The following is a 20,614-nucleotide window of genomic DNA, read 5'->3' as shown; positions in this document are numbered from 1 at the left end:
CTGGCAGGGGTAGCACTGATGGTTTCTATTACTGGTTAGACTTGGTTCAGACAACTGATGAAGATCATACTGTGATTAAAGTAGCAATTAGGCTTAAGCTTCAGTGCTCAATAACCTATAGAGGCTCCTGTTCAACCATCAATATTTGTTCTATCATGCTAGTACCAAGACAGCATCAAGAATGCTCTACCACAAATATTACCTGCTCAGTGGTGGTCATATGGGGTCAATACATGGGAGTGTCAATGGGAGTTTAGGTCACTGAATTTGAATATTGAAATTTTAATTAAATTGTGTTTTGCTTTAGTACATGTATTGCAGATTGAGAAACATACTACAAAACTACAGCAAAAAGGCTATTGCTATGTATGGAGAATGTTGAATTATTTAAAAAAAAAAAATTTAAATGTGAAATATGTCAAATATGGGCCAAATATATTGATACTGTGCTGTTTAATATAAAGCTCAAAAAATAATTGACTACACAGCAGTCTCTATTTTACATGTTTGAAGGAGAGGCGTGCTTCTTCTCAGAAGTACCTGTCTTTCAATATGTGTTTAATCATAGTTATAAAATTTTACCTTATTTTTTTTACCCATGTTTTTATCTTTGTAACACTTCACCGGGTCACACAGTCTGCTCGTGAGGGCCCGAATGCTTCGCTAGTGTGTGAGGGGTAATTTCAGGAACTAGATACTCTGGGCTTTCTTACTAAGGGGCTGGTGTTGAGTGACTAGGTGGCATTCTCAGCCAGATAAATTTTGTGCTCTTGACGATCTCCACGTAGTATCGTTTGTTACTTGCTCTGAGATCTCGGAACTCACAACCTTCCATTCAGTAGCCCAACACCTTAACCACTAGTCTACCACATCCCCCACAGAAAACATAAAATACTAAAATATTTCATTGATCTAATATAGATTTCCATACAAAATCTATGATGTAAGAAAATATTGATCGATCTTAAATGTCTATGTAACGAGCACATTCAAAATTTCTTCAGGTTCTTTAAAAAAAAAAAAATTATTGTAATGTTATTGTACTAATGCTACCTAATAACTTGTAGTTAAAAGTTTCTGTTAGCTCTGCTTTTTCCTAAAAACAACCTATTCTAATTTCAGAGATGGTTGCTTGTGTTAGAATATAAAATATTTTAAAGAATTAAAACAGATAGATAGATAGGCAGACAGACAGACAGATAGATAGATAGATAGATAGATAGATAGATAGATAGATAGATAGATAGATAGATAGATAGATAGATAGATAGATAGATAACCATATGAATAATTAAACTAGCATTAATATAATTAGAATTAATTAGGTTGCTTAAGTGCACAACACTTATTAACTTATTGTTAATAGATACTATCTTATTATTGTTAATAAGTGCTGAATAATAAAATTAATTATGAAGAAAAGATAATGATGCATTTGGCACACAAAATTGGAGTTTTGAAGTCGTCATCTGATTAGATTATACTAGATTTCCGGGAGACGTGTGTGTCGCGTTTTTAACGGTCCTACTGGAAACCAAGCTGTCGTGACGCTCTACTTCGCTCATAGAAGAAACAAATCGACCTGTTTAAATGTGACAGCGAACGGATGTGAAGTTCACGGTATAAAATTACATTTTTTATTAAATTTCTGAAATGAAAGATCTATGGTTGCACACCCGCCCCAAAATATGACGCCAAATGAAGCGCACTGTGATTGGTGTCTTTACATGTCAGTCAATCGGTTCTTAGCCAATAATGGCTGCTAACGGAGTCTAGACCTTCTGCCGTCAGTGGTCGGTTTGGCTACGCGACACTAGGCTCTCCATGACCTTCCTGACGTGAAGCACGTCTCGTGTTCTCTATTCTCAATGTTGGCGTGTGAGAGATGGCGAAAGAATCAAGATAAACGACTCCTCCGATTCTGGTAAGCATTCAGCCTTTTCAGTAAAGTGCTTTTTTTAATATCAGGGCTTTTGGTAGAAAGTTAAATTCAGACCTGAAGTAGCATTTTAGATTCGTCTGTTTGTTGGGTCTGAAGGCCAGTGACAGGAAGTTTAACTAGCTTTGATCAATTATTAAAACACAGCACTTTCAGTGTTCTTCTTGTTGATACCTTTGCCAACGAGATATTTGTCAAATAAGACATTTTAAATTCGTATTTTAGGCTACAGCGCCTCATCTATTTCAGCTAGGACCATTAGACTGAACGATAGTGATATTTTCTTATAAAAGGACATTTATTTTGAAAAGTAATTTTAAAATTTTATATTTAAAGGATATAAATAAAGGAAAGTAATTGAGTGGGAAGTGAGGCAACTGTGGGTTGATGGAGTTATTAAAGAATGAGAGAGAGAGCTGTTAATGAAGTTCTCGTTATTGTGTCCGCGACTTTTATTATGAAAACGCAGCCTTCAAATATTACTGTTACAAAGGACCATGAAGAATAATCTAGAAGGTTATAAAGTTTAGTTTTGTTTCAATAGGCACCTCGTTTTTTCTAAATTGTAGCTAAGTTGCAACAGCTTTCATCTTAGAATTATAACTCTCTCTCTCTCTCTCTCTCTCTCTTTCTTTCTTTCTCTCTCTCTCTATCTCTGTGCCTACCTCTCTCCCTCTCTGTGCCTGCCCCCCTCCCCCACCCTCTGTCTCTGTCTCTGTCTCTGTCTGTCTCTCTCTGCAGCTTTTTGCCAAAGCCACTTTACTGGGAGCAATGGTGAAGTATTTCAACTGTGCAGCCTCTCTTAAAGGCACATGGGACCAAGTTTCTCAAGCGTTCTGGCAAAAATACCCAAATCCGTACAGGTAAAATCCAAGAATAAAATGAAACCAAGATTTATTTTTGCTAAAGTTCTAACCGCTGACTTTCTGGCAATTCTTATTCAACACTTTGAAGTTTAGATAAGACTTTTTCAACAAACTCTCATATTACAATCTAAATTATTAAAATCTTTCTTTTTAAATGCATATTTAGATTATGGCAAAAAAGTGTAGATAGTTATTGCTCAGGCTTCTGTCATAGTTTTTATGTGTTTGTGCTTCTTGGTAGAATATGTACACAAGAATGCATTAGAAGACATTGACCATGGCTTTACAGTCCCAAGTAATTCTGACCTCTTCTCTGTAGTAACCATGTGTTGACAGAAGACATCATCTTTCGGGAGGTTACTCCTGAAAATTGCCTCATTTCCCGTCGACTCTTGACCAAAACCAGCCGGGTGCCACGTTGGGCAGAAAAGTTTTTGCCCAGCCACATGGCAAGCAAGGCCTACATCATTGAGGACTCTGTAGTGGATCCTCAGAAAAGGACCATGGTCACTTTCACCTGGAACATCAGCCACGCACGTCTCTTGGTGAGAGAACCTCTGTCAGTTAGAGGCTTCTTCTGAGGCAGCAGATGTCACTGATGCACAATTATGACGTGACTCTGTGATTGGCACCCTGTGTGTGACTTGACTTGTACCTGACTTGCCTGATATTCTTATGACTGAATGAGCGCACGTCCCTAAATACAGCATAAATCCTTTCCAGAAAAGTGGAGGCTTTTATAGCAGCCACCATTTCTAGCAGTAAAGTGGAGAACTCTGAAATGACATGATCGGGATGGACAAGTGTCTAGATACTCCACATAAATTGCTAGTTTGTAATTAGAACCTGGAAATCAACTGTTTTATTTAGCAGAAATTTATTGAAGGACCTTTTTCAGGAATACCTCTGCTTAAATGTTTGAGTAGTTTTCTGACAATTGTCTCCAGCAAATCTGACTTCTTTTCTTTCATTAGTCTGTTCAGGAGCGTTGTGTGTACACAGTCAGTCATGACAACAGCAACCTAACCGAAGTCAAGAGAGAAGCATGGATCTCCTCCAACCTTTATGGCTTTTCCAGAGCTGTTCAGGTCAGTAGGTTAGAGGGGTTAGAATCATGACTCTGCCAAACTAGATGAGCAGTCATGGTGTTTTAAATAACACTGAGCCAGCAGTAACTCAAGTTTAATGATGAATTACACTTTAGGCCTGTGAAGTTATAAGCAGTCACTGAAAATAGCATGGTGAATGCTTGATGGCAATCAGTTGTGGCCTGTTGACAGATGCATTACATGGCAACTGAACATTTATGCTTGTCTAACCCCACCCTCCCCTTTTTTCTTTTTTCTAAATAAAGGAATTTGGTCTTGCCCGGTTTAAGAGCAGTGTAGTAAAGACCATGAAAGGATTTGAATACGTCTTGGCGAAAATGCAAGGTGAGAAGATGTCATTTAATTTAACGATTCAGGCTTTAAATTTGTTTAGTCATTTGCTCAGCTACACTTTCTTTCTGTGCAGGTGAAATGCCCACAAGGACACTGGCAGAGACGGCAACAGAGAAGGCTCGAGAGACAGCACTTGCTGCTAAAGAGAAGGCTAAAGGCCTGGCCTCTCACGCGCAGAAAAAACAATATGTATGATGATGATGGGGGGCACCATCTTTTTAAGCTTGTGCCTGTTTTCTATTGTACCCATTCCCTCAGTTATCTGATTCAATTGTGAATACATGATTCTTTCATGGCTCACACAGTCAGTATTTTCATACAGTATGGCTGGCTATGTTCAAATAGGAAGCAGAAATAAACATTTTTAGGGTATTCTATATTGGTGGGAAACGGAAAATCTGACGCACATACAGTTAAGGCCACAATTGTATTGGTTCAGATTTAAGGGCATGTATAAGGGACTGGTACTAGAATGGTACTCTGGTACTCTGGAAGGAAAGAAGCATACTGTGTTGCATTACATACAGCAGGTGTAGTAGTGACTGAAGAGCATGCTGCAGTAATAACAGCATGAAGCACCCTAGTTCGATTTTCGTTTCTGTGTTGAATATATGACAGGACATTGCTGTTATATAAAATGTGATCTTTAATGTCCCTTTCCTCCTACATAAATGCTATTTGTATTGTCATTTTTCAAGAGCAGAAAATTAGTCAAATGTTTTAGAGAAAATGTGCAGGTCTGGAAGAAACATGTGATTTGGCTTACTTGTGGACTATGGATATTTAGTCTAAAATTTAAAGAAATACTGTATGAACATAGTGTATGTGTTTATGATACTATCCTAATTTACAAGGTTTTGTAAAATCCTTTTGTTAACTTTTTTTTTATTTGTTAATTATGGTTAATGAACAAATCCTCTCACGAATTCAGATTCACTGTGCTCTCAGTTTTAAAAATCGTCTCTCTGTTTTGTTGTATATGATTTCCTTGCTTCAAATTGAAGTGATACGAGTGTTGTTGGGGTCCACATTACAACCGATCATTGCCAGTGTGCTGCACAACTTAAAATTAATTTAAAAATAAAAAGCAACGCAGACAAGATTGCAGCAGATGGTAATTTCTGGGTCTATGCTTGAATCTTAGTGTTTAAAGGTATATTCACTGAGAAACAAATCATGAAATATAAAGTAAATACTGTTAATGTTGAATCTGCTGAGCTCTTAAATCTGTGGCATTTGCTTACTGTTAATAAAGTTTTTTTTTAATCAGATATGTTGATAATTGAGTAATTCAGTGTATCTGTTTTATGTGATTTAAGACACATCAGCTATTTATTTAGTGGCACAATTTTCCCCCTGTAATAAAAATAAATTGGAAGGGTTTATAAGTGTGTTAGGAGTTTTAAAATAAGTTTAAGCATTAATGTAAATAACTAGTGTATTCGTGTGTGTGGGGTGTTGTTTTTTTGTTTGTTTTTTTTATGTTGCTTTATTCAGAGGACATTAAATCATTTAAAATATATGTTATGGAACAATAGGTGGTGTTTCAGATTGAGTATCATGATGTATTGATGGCACCAATCAGAGTTAGAACATGCTCATAGGTTTGATAAATGTTCAACAGCCGCTCAGGACAAAAATATTTATTTAGGTTTTATATGACCTGTTGACATCTGAATTCCAGTGTGTCAAAGGTTCACATACACAAAGTTGATGCCAAAGGTGATAATTTTAATCATTCTGTAGGATTCTGAAAGAGGCATGAAACAAAAGGAATGAATGAACATTTGTCCAAAAGGTTCAAGACAAAAAAATCCCTACACAACAACAAATGGTGAATGACTTGAGACTTCAGGTACCAAATATAAACATGCACCATTAAGAGCCTTCTGTCGCCATAGCCAAAATGTTTGCAGGCGATTACAAGCTTTTTGAATGAGTCTTGTGTTCTGATAAAGCAATGAAATTAATGATCAGAAAAATAATTATCACTATTAAGCATTAGAGGTGACAGCATCACCTTGTGGGGGTTGTTATGAGGAAGCAGGATTATCTAGAAATACTTGTCTTCCAAAACCTGCCTCAAAAACCGCCAATGTGAATGTAAATTTTAACAGATTTTTTTTTTTGTAATGCATATGAATTTCATCATTTTAATCCTACTCTTGACCAATGCCTTTCCCACAGATACTCTTGAAAAATCCTGATCATTCTTGCAATACCCACCCACCACTGATCAATATAAAGCATTATCCAAATATAAATGAATGTGGTGACAAAACAGCACCAAACAAGCAAAGCATTGCACCAAGATTTCTCTTTTTTAATAAATGTGACCTTGGTTTTTGTCTCATAAGTTGCTAAAAGAGTAGTAAACACTTATTCTCACAGACCTGCACACCTCCACTATAAAGTACTTTACACACAAGATCTACTAACCATAAACTCCTTTCATTCCTCTTCCCTTTAAAAATTCAGCAGTGTCAATGATATATTTCAATGGTTATCCAACCTGAAATAAAAATGTCATTGTTATCCATATAAAAGATTTGGGGAATTTTTTAAACATCTATCCAAAACATACTATTCCTTTCATGTTAGTAAGATAAATTCTCAAATGACTTGAGGCAATTCCCAAACATTCAAATGTGAACTTGGGCTAGAAAAGTCAAGTTAAATACATAAAATATTTATTTGTACAAAAGGTTTACATTGGTAAGAAAATGCTACATACGAATACACAGAGGGCAGATAAATACAAAAGTGATGGCGATCCAAAGTCATACAAAAAGGTCATAAGGCTTTTGGTGTTCACAATCACATATACAGTGTACTATTTAGCTGTGTACATTTACACTGAATAACTGAACATTAATTAATTGCATAAATGCCAGATTCAGCCGGATTGCTGATATTTCAACATGTTTTGCTGTACATACACAGATTAAAAAAGTCCTAAGTATAGATGCACCTTCCAGGTGAAGCCTAGCAACTACGTTGGTAGGAACATAGGGGGGAAATGCTTACTATTAATCTACAGTTTCATCTAAAAATACATTGTTTCTGGAATTATTTGAGGAAAACTGATCTGGCACCTAAAATTAGCTTAACTAACAACTATTAGTGCAGGAAAAAAAAGTATCTTGTTCATTATTGTAAGGCATGAACCACTTTCAGTAAACACATGTACAAATCACAGTATGAAATACCCGACTTAAACATGCCACTGCAAAATGAAGGAAGTTGCCGTTAAGACAAATAAGATCATGCCAGCTGATCAATACAAAATTTAATTTAAATCAATGCCGTTATTGGATAAAGTCGTCCATTACCTTTATATCCATCTATATTAATTTTAAGTGTTAGCTATTATTAGAATTTGAATTTAACTTGGCAAACAAGATTGTTTATTAGAAACAAGTGAAAAGAGGTTTTTTTTCCACTGGCTGCACAGAATACACCTCCATGAGTGCTGTTGATCTTTCAAAAAGAGAAAAGCTTTAAAAACACTGATATGGACACGATCTGCATTGTTGACATGAAAATAAGAAATCCAAGAACGAACGTTCTAAGTATGAATGATGTGAAGTTAAGTGCTGATGCAGCTGCTTTGTGCAACATATCAAAATTAGAGAGCAACATTTGTTAAATAAGTGAAAGGTCTAAGTGCAAGCAAGTATATACTGCAGAATGACCCTGACACAGAGCCAATTAGCTTAAAGAAGAATGACAAGGACATTAAGAACAAAATACATGACCAAACTGTCAGACCTCCGTTAATCACTGCGTATCTATAGCACCACGTCATAAAAATATCATATATTACCAAAAATCCAGTAATGCTTGCAAACAGCCTGAGTCTGATGGCTATACAATGGCAGCAGTGTTTCTGTGGCAAGCGGTCATATTTTTGGTTTGAGGCCTTGTTTTTCTTCAACCTTGTAATACAGTTTTTGGAATGTTTCAGAAATAATTAATAGCAGTCTTGTAGTCGTCATAACCAGGCACGATCGGAAGTAGAGTAACTATGATCTGCGTCGGTGTGTGTCAAGCCCAGACTGTCAGGGTCCAAAGTCCACACCATGCTCTCAACATCAATCTCCACATCCTCTGCAATAAAAGAAAAGAACTTTAAACCCTTATGCTCTTTATTATAAATAAAGCCATATTCATGATGTACAAATGAATAAATGACACAACAGTCAATCAATATAGAAATAAAAATAAAAACAGTGAAATTTATATGAACACTGGAGAAAAACAAACAAACCAAAAGCTTCATGGAATAAAACTGCTGCCATTACAGGTTTAAGCTATGCCATGCACCTTTTCATTTTTGATAAATATTAATTTAATAACTTAAGAATAATGTCCAAGTGGGATTGTGTCATTTCATATAACTGTTTTTAACATTATCCATATTATTAACCATAAAAGAGTTCAGCAAAAAGTAGCTTAGTAACATTGTTATTGTAAATGGGCTTAAAAGGTCTCTTAATTTGCCACGACCACGATCTAAAGTGACGTGACATACGGCTAAGTATGGTAACCCATACTCAGAATCCGTTCTCTGCTTTTGACCCATCCAAAGTGCACACACACAGCAGTGAACACACACACACCGTGAACACACACCCGGAGCAGTGGGCAGCCATTTATGCTGCGGCGCCCGGGGAGCAGTTCCATCCAGAGTGTATTCCCACCCGACACCCAATATTCCTGGGGTAAACTTTGGATCCACCAAAAACTTGGCCAAGCCAAGATAATTACTAAAGATGAAAGAATGTGGCTTATCTGTAAGTTTGTAAACTACTAACTAGTCTGCAAGTTTAATCAGTTTTCTACTCCGCTAAAATTGTACTTGCAACTGTGTTTATTGTTTGTGGTTTCAAAAATGTGACAATTTAAATAAACATGACAATTTATTAATTACTATTTAAATAATTTACTGGCAGCTAAATGGTATTGCATTTGTCCTAATTCCTCTAATGGCATAATTGGCAATACTTTTTGCAAAAAAATACAAACAAAAATAAAAAATAAAGTCGCAGGTTTCAAACCACTTGGAGTAATGCAAATGTTGCTGCAAGAATGATAGACTTTTCTTCACCAGTAACTAACATTCTAATTGATGTATTCTGAAGCTATATTGCAAAGATGCAAACTGGCTCAAGATTTTAGATTACAACTGGACATTTACCTCTGTCCGAATCGGATCTTTCGGAGGACACGGCCGAGCCCAGGCTGTCGTTACGCATCCTCTCTGTGCTACCCTGCAGCTGCTGCAGACGCATACGCAGCTCCTGCTGCTCCCAGCGCAGCCGGTCCTTCAATAACTCAGCCCGCTCATCCTGCTCCTTCAACTTCTGCAAACAAACCACCAGCAGAATCAGACTCCAGTCTAGGTGACGCAAAATACATCCTGTTTATGAAGCATGTGTTTCAAACACATATATACACATACACACAGTATGTACATACAGTCACACATATTCTCATCCATAAACAATTGATGTAAACAATAAAAATGTCAGCTAGCGGTCGAATCTAGTTCCATATAATCTTAAAAGACTTAACATGATATACTTCAGACATGGAGTCTATTTATAATACCCTGATCTGTTCCATACAAAGGTAGATACATCAAGGTGACAACAAATATATTGGAATGACAAGGAAATTTTTTTTTTTTTTTTGACAATTTACTGAAGACATTTTGATTTGCGATCAAAACATGAATATGAGAAGTCAGATCAGATTTTCTTCTTTCACTGCCTGATAATTCTACATTTATGTGTTATGTGCACCTTAGGAACTAGACCACACAGTTTTGATGTATGTCTAAATATCACTTAATATTTGCTTCCTCGTTTCTTGGCTGCAATAACTACATCAAGCCATCACTAAACAGTTGCAATCTTCCTTTTTGACGCTTATACATACAGCTTCTGTCAGCTGTTCTTTATTTTAAGGGGTACCTCCCTTCAGTTTCCTCTTTAGATAGTGAAATGTTGCATAACTCTGCCTGGTGATTGACTCAGCCAGTCTAAAAACACTGAATGCCCCTAACAAAAGGTAGTCTTAACAGGAAAAAACAAACAAAAAGCACAAGTGCAGACATGCAGATGTATTAACTGTTAAAGCAAATCAATCTTGCTTGGTCACATGGATCACTAGAAAAATAGTTGTTCCATGCACTTTTGCATCTACATAAATAGACAAATATCAGAAAATGAAATTCTGACCCGTCCCATATACATCTTTTGAGCTCAATACCAAAAGAACTTCCCTTGTTGTTCTAATACATTTGAATGCTTCATTTGTATACATTCACTCCCAGTTTATAGAAGTTCTTTAGATCGCCCACCTTTATCCCTTGCTCACTCTGACAACTAAATAATTGGCATGAATATATTTATAATTTTTTTTTACCCAGTTCACATTAAACAGCAACAGTATCTTTAAAAGAAATACCATTTTCTCACCTTTATGTGCATCTGTGCCCGCCTAAGCAAGTTCAAAGTGGTGTTCCTTGTAGAGTCTGAGGACAGTGGGACCTGCTGTTTCAGCTGCTCCAAGCAGTGGCGCAACTGAGCTCGTCTACACACAGAAATCAGAAAATATACATTTTTCTTATCACCCAATTTTAACTGATTGTAGTAACTCACTGAAAAAGACATTCTATAATCTAGATGTGATCATACCTGTGCTTTTCCAGTTCATTATGTACTGACCTGGAAAAGAAGCACATTAAATATTTAATCCAAAAATAAGAATAATAATAATATCCTAGTGTCTAAAATATGTTATTTTTTGTGAAATTTCATGTTATCTAAGGTTAGTGTAGTTAACATATAATGACAGGTTATGACCACAACTTTAAAAATTCAATTATGCACCACAAGCATCATGCACCCTGAATCCTACACCTCCTGGACAGCCTTCATGACTAGTAATACAAATCCAACTACAAAAATAGCAGAATGGATTAGTATTAACAGTTTGGGTATATTGGCCCAATAAGGAGATCACATGCTCCTTTAGGTGGTTTACATTAGGTGGTTGACTAGTAAGACACAATGCATTTTGGTGCGTGTTAGTTATCATGATGCTAAACTGTAGTCAAACCATTTCCTCTCAACATACTGTTATTTTCTTAAAAGAAATGTATTCATGATGTTAGCAGGAGTTATCCACCTATCAGCAGCTGGCAAAGAAGGACTACTATTTTGACCAGTCTGTGTTTTGACATCTAGTAGCTGATCAGACTAACCATAAATCTCTGTATATCTTCTAACATTTAAGCTTTATATTAATGAAAGTAAGTTTATGTATGTGTTTTAGTAGCTTTAAACATTACTTATGTAATAAGCAAATAGATGTGGTAGCCTTGGACTACTGATCGGATAGTCATGAGTTTGAATCCCAGGTCCACCAAGCTGCCACTGCTGGGCCCCTGAGCATGGCCCTTAACCCTTAACTGCTCTGTTTTATAAACTGAAATAAAAATGTAAGTCACACTGGACAAAGGTGAGTCTGCTAAATGTAATAATTAAATGAACAACTTTAATCACTGAGTGATTGTTTGACAATCCCCTGCATAAATTTGAATATATTAACTGCTTCAACTCTCAGGATTTTTCTGTATTAATATTAGACTTGGACTCAGACTCACCTGCTGTTCCCAGCTGAATTCTTTTTAGTTTTCACTTTGCTTCTCTTTTCTGTCGTTTTACTGTAAAATGGAAGGACCGAAGCGTAGCCATGCTCAGCTTCTGTTAACAACAACAACAACAACAACGACAAAAATAAATAAATAAATAACGGTGTTCCAGAATAACCGTCCGTACTTTGGTGGACGCCAAAACCAGAATTAGCACGACCTACACTAACAAATTAGCTAGCTAGAATGCTAACTGGATATCTACATAAATAAAGGACAGGTGTAACTAGCATGCTAACTGGATATCTACATAAATAAAGGACAGGGGTAACTAGCATGCTATCTGGATATCTACATAAATAAAAGACGGGGTAACTAGAATGCTAACTGGATATCTACATAAATAAAGGACAGGGGTAACTAGCATGCTAACTGGATATCTACATAAATAAAGGACAGGGGTAACTAGCATGCTAACTGGATATCTACATAAATAAAAGACGGGGTAACTAGAATGCTAACTGGATATCTACATAAATAAAAGACGGGGTAACTAGAATGCTAACTGGATATCTACATAAATAAAGGACAGGGGTAACTAGCATGCTAACTGGATATCTACATAAATAAAAGACGGGGTAACTAGAATGCTAACTGGATATCTACATAAATTAAAGACGGGTATCTACATGAAATACCAATATTGTTAAAAAAAAATAAAACATTATGCTGAAGTCAAGACAAAAACAAAGATGTTTTTATTCATTTAGTGTTCAGGTAAAAATCAAACGCAGTTGTTTTGTTTTCGTTTTATTTTTTGGCGCCAGCGGTTTAATTATTTGATGCATTTCGTACTCTATTTTTTTTTTACACCATCGTGAGAATAAATAATACTAAAACAACACACGGTCCGTATTTGAAGGCTTGTGTATATAAAGTGCTGTTTAATGCCAGTGTCTGGTGAGGGCAGTTTTTCAAATTTACCGCCGTTCGCGCCTTTGTGTACAATAGAGTGTCTGAAAAAGACCCCCAGTAAAACACAAGGTTTCTATAATAAACATTATTACAAATCAGAGGCTACAAACCTAAAGACGAAAAGCTTTCAACTCGGTGGAAAATATATTAGTTTTACTCCATATAAAGCACTATATATTTTGCTTATATTCTTGATTGTCTTTATCGATGGTTGGTCTTCTGTAATAATAAACATCACAAAGAAATAACAATATAATGTGTTTATGTACCTCTTTCTCTTCTTTCCAAGTATTCAGCAGCTTGCAGAAGAACTTGAATGTTGCATGTGTTTACTTCCATCTTGATTAGATATATATATTTTTTACTGTAGATTAGCACCAAAAGAGGCAACACCCGTGAAGATGTGTGTGTTTTTGTGCAGGGCGATTTGGCAGCTCTGCTCCAGCTGCCACGTAATACGCGTCAGTCTCATCACGCCCTTTCCTATGATTTCACTTAGATTCAATACCAAACGCCTCCTCGTGCACTAGTTAGGGGTGCACTAGTTAGGGGTGTACTAGTTAGGGGTGAACTAGTTCGGCTGCACTAGTTAGGGGTGCACTAGTTAGGGTGCACTAGTTGCACTAGTTCACTAGATAGGGTGCACTAGTTACACTAGATAGGGTGCACTAGTTAGGAGTAATAGATTTAGTTAGAGGAAATCTACGACTAGTAACTTAGTAGTACTAAGCATTCTGCAGTTAATAATTTAATCTAAACCAATGCGATGTAGTTCATTTGTAGACTATATAAGTATAATAGTAAAATATCCAGTTTACGGCTTTTGTTTTTGGTTGCTAAGGCGGAAGCGGAAGTGACTCCATGACGTTATTTTTGTTATGTATACCAGCTGATCAACAGCGCGAGCGTTGCAGTGAAGCTGCGACGCTGGAAAGAATCATTTAGAACGTTTTATTTTCGTGTTGCTTTCTCGTTTCTCGCGACTTTGTTCGTTTAGTTTAATTCAGGAATCATTCAGCAGGCAGTAAAACCCCTCTCCAGATGATCAAGACGACCGCCTGTGTGCTGTACAGGCTGGGCCATAACAAACTGGCCTGCTACGCTAGTTATTAACTGCTCAGCAAAACATTCGACTAGCACCAAACAGCTGAAGAAAGAACGTGTTTAAGGAGCAAGCAAGACGTCAACATCATTTATTAGACTACCTGTTGGGCTCTAATGTCAGACAGCACAACCATCGCCATAACCTACTTATAGATACCACAGAATTTACACAAGTAAAATGTGGTTAAAACTATTTTTCTTGCTCTTGTATTTTTTGGTTTTGTTTGTCCTGGCTCGGTTTTTCGAAGCCGTTGTGTGGTATGAAACGGGAATTTTTGCCACCCAGCTGGTGGATCCTGTAACACTGAGCTTTAAAAAGCTGAAGACCATCCTAGAGGGCAGAGGACTGGGATACTCTGGTCTTGTAGAGAAGAGGGACGTCAGAGAGCTGGTTGAAAACTCTGGTAACTTGGTTTTAGCCCTAAATATAATGCATCATTTGCACTTTTACCATTTTTAACAATACCAATTTGGAATGCCGAGTATCTGGTCATGCATCATTACATGTACATTTGCAGCATTTGGCAGACACCTTTATCCAGAGTGACTTACATTATTTAATTTTTATACAACTGAGGGTTGCTCAAGGACCTGGGGTTCGAACTCTCAATCTGTCCTACAGTTACATTTAAGTTATGCTTTTTTACATTTATGGCATTTAGCAGACACCCTTATATCCAGTGACTTACATTTTTATTTCAATTGATACAACTGCGCAATTGAGGGTTAAGGGCCTTGCTCAGGGGCCCAGCAGTGGTAGCTTGGTGGACCTGGGGTTTGAACCCATGACCACTACTGGATCAGTAGTCCAACACCTTAACCACTAGGCTCCCACATATACCCATGTACAGTATGGCAAACTTTAGATTGACAATCTTGTGCTTGACATTGAATTGGATCACAAATAATTGTAAAATAATTACTTAGTTATACAAAAATATCTAGGGTTTGCATACTGTAAAGTTATTCACAGCAGATGGAATGATGCACTGAGAATGATGTTGGGTCGTGTCATAGCGTATAGTGAAAATGTTTTTAAAACTTCAAGGCATTAAATTACATGCTAATGGTTGAACAGCGGCACATATAAGTGCAGTCAGTGATTTTTAATTAATTAATTAATTAAAATAATTTTTATAGTATTTGTTAAAACTTTACTCAAAAAAGTTCCTGTTGCACTTCAGGATCTCCCAAAATGGTTGGAGTCCACCAACATTCAATCAATCTGGTGAAGGAGACATCTTAACTTGCTTGTCAACCATCTTGCCTGTCAATTAAAAAAGCTCCCATTAGCATTGATTTCTAGTTTATGTGCATGCTAATATTTTGGGGGCATGGCTTTCAAATAGCTCTTTTAAATACTTAATTATATTGTTAGGAAAAGATTAGAGACAACTAAAAAAACTGTCTGTATTTAACAGTGTACGTTTTTAATTTTTTTTTTCTTTCTTGGTTTTCAGGAGACCTGATGCAAGGGGAGCTCTATTCAGCTTTAAAAAATGAAAAAGAAGAAGCAGGATCAGACTCCAGCACCAGTTTTAGTGGGGAGATGCACTTTTATGAGTTGGTGGAAGACACTAAGGATGGCATCTGGTTAGTCCAGGTAGATATAATCCTGCTTATAAGCATCAACCTTTCTGATCCACTTCCATTACTGCTTACCTGGTCCATTTAAGGTTAATTTGAATAGAATGTTTGAATAGAAATAAACAAATGTTTATGGAAAAATAATTTAAAAACAAATGAAGTAAAACGGAAAACGGCTCACAAAATCATGTGTATATTTTGGATAAATAGTGATAATTAAATTTTATAAGATAATAAAAAGAGAAAATGATTGTGTTTTTGTCTAGGTAATAGCCCAAGACAGAAATCCACTATTGAGCACAGTCAACTGGGGGAAAATGGTACAGAAAGTTTCTCGCTTTGGCATTCGCACTGGCACTTTCAACTGCTCAAGTGATGCCAGGTAAGGAATTGCATTGCAAGTGCATACATATAGAGTTTCTAACCAGTTTGTCATAGCTTGTTTGTCTAGTTTGTAATCATATAGAAATTATTTATTATCTAATTTGTTTTTGTATTTCATTCTAATTGGTGTTTTTTTTTTAATGCCCCCTCCTCCCAAACTATCAGATATTGCCATAAACGTGGCTGGATGAAGTCCACTCTGATCATGTCGGTTCCCCAGACTCATGCCTCTAAAGGAAAGGTGATCCTGAAAGAGTATAATGGTAGGCGAATTGAAACAGACCACATCTTCAAATGGATGACTGCACATGTAGCCTCCCGAATCAAGACCATTCGTTTCTCTCAACAATTAATGGAAGACTGGTACCAGAAAGAAACGCAACCTGTTAAGATGTTCTTATTTGCCAAATTGCTCCAGCCCCCTGCCTTCTTCTCAGCCCTCAGCATCAAATTCACAGGGCGCATAGAGTTCATATTTGTTGATGTTCGTAACTGGGACAACACAACTTGCTTGGAGGAGATTGGGGTGCAACAGATGCCCTCATATATTCTCAAAACACCAGAGGGTATCTACAGATATGGCAACAGCACTGGGGAGTACATTTCTTTGCATGCCATGGAGACATTCCTACGATCCGTTCAACCAGAGGTCAACGATCTATTTGTTTTAAGCTTGGTTATGGTCAACCTGATGGCCTGGATGGACCTTTTCATAACGCAGGGAGCCACTATTAAGCGCTTTGTGGTTTTGATCAGCACACTAGGTACCTATAATTCTTTACTCATAATTTCTTGGCTCCCCATTCTTGGATTTCTTCAGCTTCCATATTTAGATAACTTCTATGAGTACAGTCTTAAACTGCTGCGTTATGCAGACACCACCACTCTTGCCTCTTGGGTTAGGGCAGATTGGACCTTCTATTCTTCACACCCAGCACTTTTCCTGAGCACCTACTTGGCCCATGGGCTCCTCATAGACTACTTTGAGAAAAAGAGGAGATGTGGCAATGAAGACCAAAATGCAAACAACCTGGAGTGGTTGTCCAGTCTTTGGGATTGGTACACCAGCTATTTGGTACATCCCATTGCTTCCTTTCAGAATGAGTCAGACTGGGATGATGATCCTAATTTTCTTTTAGAAAGATTGGCCTTCCCAGACCTCTGGCTTCACCCACTTGTTCCCATCGACTACATAAAAAATCTGCCCACGTGGAGGTTCAGGTGCACAAAGTCAGAGGGGACCAACAGAATGGACCAAGCTAATCCAACAAACAAGAGCCATCTGTCATTCTTGGAACCAGGTAGTGAGCAGCAAGAACAAGATTACAGCTCACAGAAGGCTCATACAAGTGAAAGGAGTTCTGTCGGGAAGAGGTCTCAATTTTCCGGGTCTTCTGGAGAGGAACATGACACTGATTGGTCCCAGTGGCCCTGTGGCATGCTTCATTGCACAGAATGTGTTGTTTGTTTGGAAAACTTTGAAACAGAATGCCTTGTTATGGGACTGCCATGTGGCCATGTGTTTCACCAGCAGTGCATTGTGGTCTGGCTGGCAGGTGGGCAGCACTGCTGTCCTGTGTGTCGGTGGCCATCCTATAAGAAGAGACCAGCCAGACAACCCTATGCAGATTTTCCACCTGAACCAGAATAGCATAGACCGTGCATTGAAAACCTGATTTCCATAAATAACTTATGAATCTTTGATGTGCCCATTGTAAATCTGTAGGCCTCTAGATCCATGTTATTGAGTCCTGTTTTTGTTTTTATTTTTTTGGTGGTATTAACCTGCATACATATTAGTGTATTATGACATTTTTCAGGACACGTTAAGTCTTGACATGGACTAAATATTAATTAGATTTGTTGAATTAACCCTTTTAGTCCATGACTAATTCTAAATATATACAAAAATGTGCCTACTGGGTACCTTAATCTTGCTAACATGATTTAAGTATATACATAGAGATTCAATATGTGTGAAAAGTACAATTTTATAACTGGCAAAGTGAAGCACTTTTGTTTGTATCAAAGAAGGTAATATCATCATTATTGAAAAGACATGTTACTTTCTTAGGTTCTGAAGTTTATAAGTTTTATTTTTGATGAAAGTAAAAATCCCCATAATCTTTTCATGTATAGGTTTAATGTGTGTTCAGTTTTTAAAGTACCACAACACATAAATCAGCCACAGCTCTAGGCATCTCAGGTGGTGATTAGTGATTTCATCTATTTTCAGGTGGACAGTTCTGACCAATATGAAACCTTGTGGTTTGTGCTGGTTTTTGGGTAGTCAGTCAAAACAAATGTACAGTTTTGGCTGTAAAGGATTCTTTCGTGGAATGACGAAACCAAGGCAGCCTTCTTCAACATTCTGTAGAAGTCCCAAGACAAAAAGTCCCCGTCCATGCACTAGATTTCCAAACTTTGTCATTAAGTAGTAGTCTGTGAGAGGACAAGGATCTAAACAATTTAAACATTGTCATGTAACAATGTGCTTTTGATACCAAGGCTTTCACTTCCAGTCCAATTTAAGGCAGGAGCAAGATACCAGAGACCTTAAATGTGACATTAATATGAGGTCTCAGACCAGAACACATTGATATAGAGGCAAACTCTTTAAGCTGTTTTGTTTTAAAGGGAAAAGTGACCACAGAAATAGTATAGTTACAATATGGGCACATCAAAGTCAGATTCTTCATATATCTAAAACTAAAGTCTTCTCAAAATAGAATTTTGTCTTGAACAAAATACAATAAATGTGATATTACATAAAAACTGTGTAGTAAAAACGTAATCTTGTAAAAAAAAAAAAAAATCTGTCACTTTGATTTTGCCAACATCATGATTAGTCCCCAAAATATGACTTTTCTACATTGCCCACTGACCTTCTTATAGGTTAGCTTGTTTATATCAAGCTGATATTACATAAGGCAGTGAAAAGATCGGATGTCATCCATACCAGCATTTATTTTAGCACCGCTTTTGAAATTTGTTAAAACCACTGAATTTTGGTTATTTATGCAGACTGTAAGATTTAGACAAAAAAAAATCCCTAAAGTAAGTCCCTAATGTAGCTTTTCTTAGACGGGTTGGAAGTTTGTAATTTTATTTCAGTCATCATAAACCTCTAGATATATCAACATTATATTTACTACAAACAAAAGAAGAAAACAACTTAGTCAAATAAAAATGAAAAACTTGCTTGCATACAAGGTAAAATGGCTGAGTTTGACCTGCTAGATTTCGCTACTCCATCTCTAACCTAATCAGGTTTTTATTAATTTTTCCATGAAGCATGGAACTTTCCCCTCAGGCCAGAATGTATGTATTGTAATACCATGATTTATGACTTTGACCCCCCTGATTTACTCCGTTTGTGTAAATTTATAACAGAAATTGGAGCATTGGCTTAATATGATGTTCAATCTATTAAAGTTGACTTTCATCGTTTTATGGCTTTTTCTGTTTTTGGAGATATAGTTTGTTATACATTTTACTCTTCTATTAAAATTACTGAGAAAGAAATATGTAAGGGGGGGATTAAATGTTCTGAGGTTGTAATCTACTGTAATTGAATTTATTTGTTGATGTGTTGGACATTAAATATTGATGAAAGCCACATTCTCAAAGTATCCAGGAAATCCACCACCTAGTTCTTTAAAATGTAAAAAAAAAAAAAAATGTACGAGCAGTGTACATAGATTTAGTTTAATTTCATTTAACTTTTAAACCCTACCATAACTTTAATCTGTGTAACTATTTTTAACCAATTCATTGTGGGGAAGCTGGTTTACAGCTCCGGGGTCACTGAACGTGATAGTTTACTGACTGTTGGATGTTTGTTGCCTCACTGTGACTGATTAAGGCAGAGCAAATAGTGAAGATGAATGAATGCCAGGTCTGCACCTAAAATGCCAATCAGCATTTTGGTGCGTTGGATCAACTAACAGCAATTATTTTGTTTTATGCAATTATACAAGCCACCTATGATTAGTAATGCTTTCATTACATTTTGTTAATTTGAGGTCAGCATAATTTTATTGCTGGATTACAGTGAGAAAAAGGCTTTACATTTCAAAATTTTGTATAAAAAATTTCAGGACAATCCCATCTGATACCCTTTTTTCTCCCAATTCCCCAATCCTGATATCAAAGTATGTGTCTCTATTAACAGGCAATCACACATCCATTAGAGATGACATTGGGTGCATGCATTGTGCTATACAAGTATTATTAACATTTTAGCAGGTTTGAGGTCAGGACTCTGTGCTGGCCACTTAATTTCTTCCAGCCTCTTGTGGCAGAATGGGCAAATCTTCACAGACACTCTGCAAACTCAAGTGGAGAGCCTTCCCAGAAGAATGGAGGTTATGACAGCAAAGGGTGGACTACATCGGAAATTGGCTGTAAAAAAAGCACATGTTGTGGGTGTGATGGTCAGATGTGCATAAACCTTTGCCCATATTTTATATCTTAAAATGTTTGGTTCCCTCATTTTCTACCAAAAAATAAAAATAAAAATACCGTCTTAGAAACGTCTGTACATTTGCACTTTCGTGCAACTATCTCAACCAATCATGTGGCAGTAGCACAATGCAAAAAAACTCAGTGCAAAAAAAAGCTCAGTGCAAGAGCTTCAGTTACTGTTCACATC

General features: G+C 36.8%; 3 protein-coding genes across 4 annotated transcripts; 2 read left to right on the top strand and 1 right to left on the bottom strand.

Annotated features, from left to right (window-relative positions):
* The first annotated feature begins 1,766 nt into the window (after positions 1–1,766).
* On the top strand, positions 1,767–5,518 carry prelid1a (PRELI domain containing 1a). Its single transcript, XM_027154786.2, has 6 exons — positions 1,767–1,924; positions 2,681–2,802; positions 3,125–3,350; positions 3,780–3,893; positions 4,160–4,238; positions 4,321–5,518. Exons 2-6 carry the CDS (start codon positions 2,711–2,713, stop codon positions 4,440–4,442), a joined length of 633 nt encoding a protein of 210 aa, XP_027010587.1. The 5' UTR covers positions 1,767–1,924; positions 2,681–2,710; the 3' UTR covers positions 4,443–5,518.
* A 1,397-nt stretch (positions 5,519–6,915) lies between these two features.
* On the bottom strand, positions 6,916–13,438 carry mxd3 (MAX dimerization protein 3). 2 transcript variants are annotated; one of them, XM_027154646.2, is made up of 6 exons: positions 13,155–13,438; positions 11,923–12,022; positions 10,952–10,981; positions 10,733–10,847; positions 9,448–9,613; positions 6,916–8,357 (listed from the first exon to the last, which is right to left on the bottom strand). In XM_027154646.2, the coding sequence occupies exons 1-6, from the start codon at positions 13,222–13,224 to the stop codon at positions 8,242–8,244; spliced, it is 597 nt and encodes a 198-aa protein (XP_027010447.1). In that variant the 5' UTR covers positions 13,225–13,438; the 3' UTR covers positions 6,916–8,241. The 2 variants fall into 2 exon arrangements, with proteins under 2 accessions (XP_027010447.1, XP_027010448.1); XM_027154647.2 differs by lacking the exon at positions 10,952–10,981.
* Positions 13,439–13,741: 303 nt separating this feature from the next.
* On the top strand, positions 13,742–19,410 carry rnf103 (ring finger protein 103). Its single transcript, XM_027154645.2, has 4 exons — positions 13,742–14,393; positions 15,450–15,592; positions 15,843–15,958; positions 16,126–19,410. Exons 1-4 carry the CDS (start codon positions 14,168–14,170, stop codon positions 17,609–17,611), a joined length of 1,971 nt encoding a protein of 656 aa, XP_027010446.1. The 5' UTR covers positions 13,742–14,167; the 3' UTR covers positions 17,612–19,410.
* The last annotated feature ends 1,204 nt before the right edge of the window (positions 19,411–20,614 follow it).

This window comes from Tachysurus fulvidraco, chromosome 17, assembly GCF_022655615.1.
Source record: "Tachysurus fulvidraco isolate hzauxx_2018 chromosome 17, HZAU_PFXX_2.0, whole genome shotgun sequence".
Taxonomy (NCBI): Eukaryota; Metazoa; Chordata; class Actinopteri; order Siluriformes; family Bagridae; genus Tachysurus; species Tachysurus fulvidraco.
This window is presented reverse-complemented; position numbering and strand designations above follow the sequence as displayed.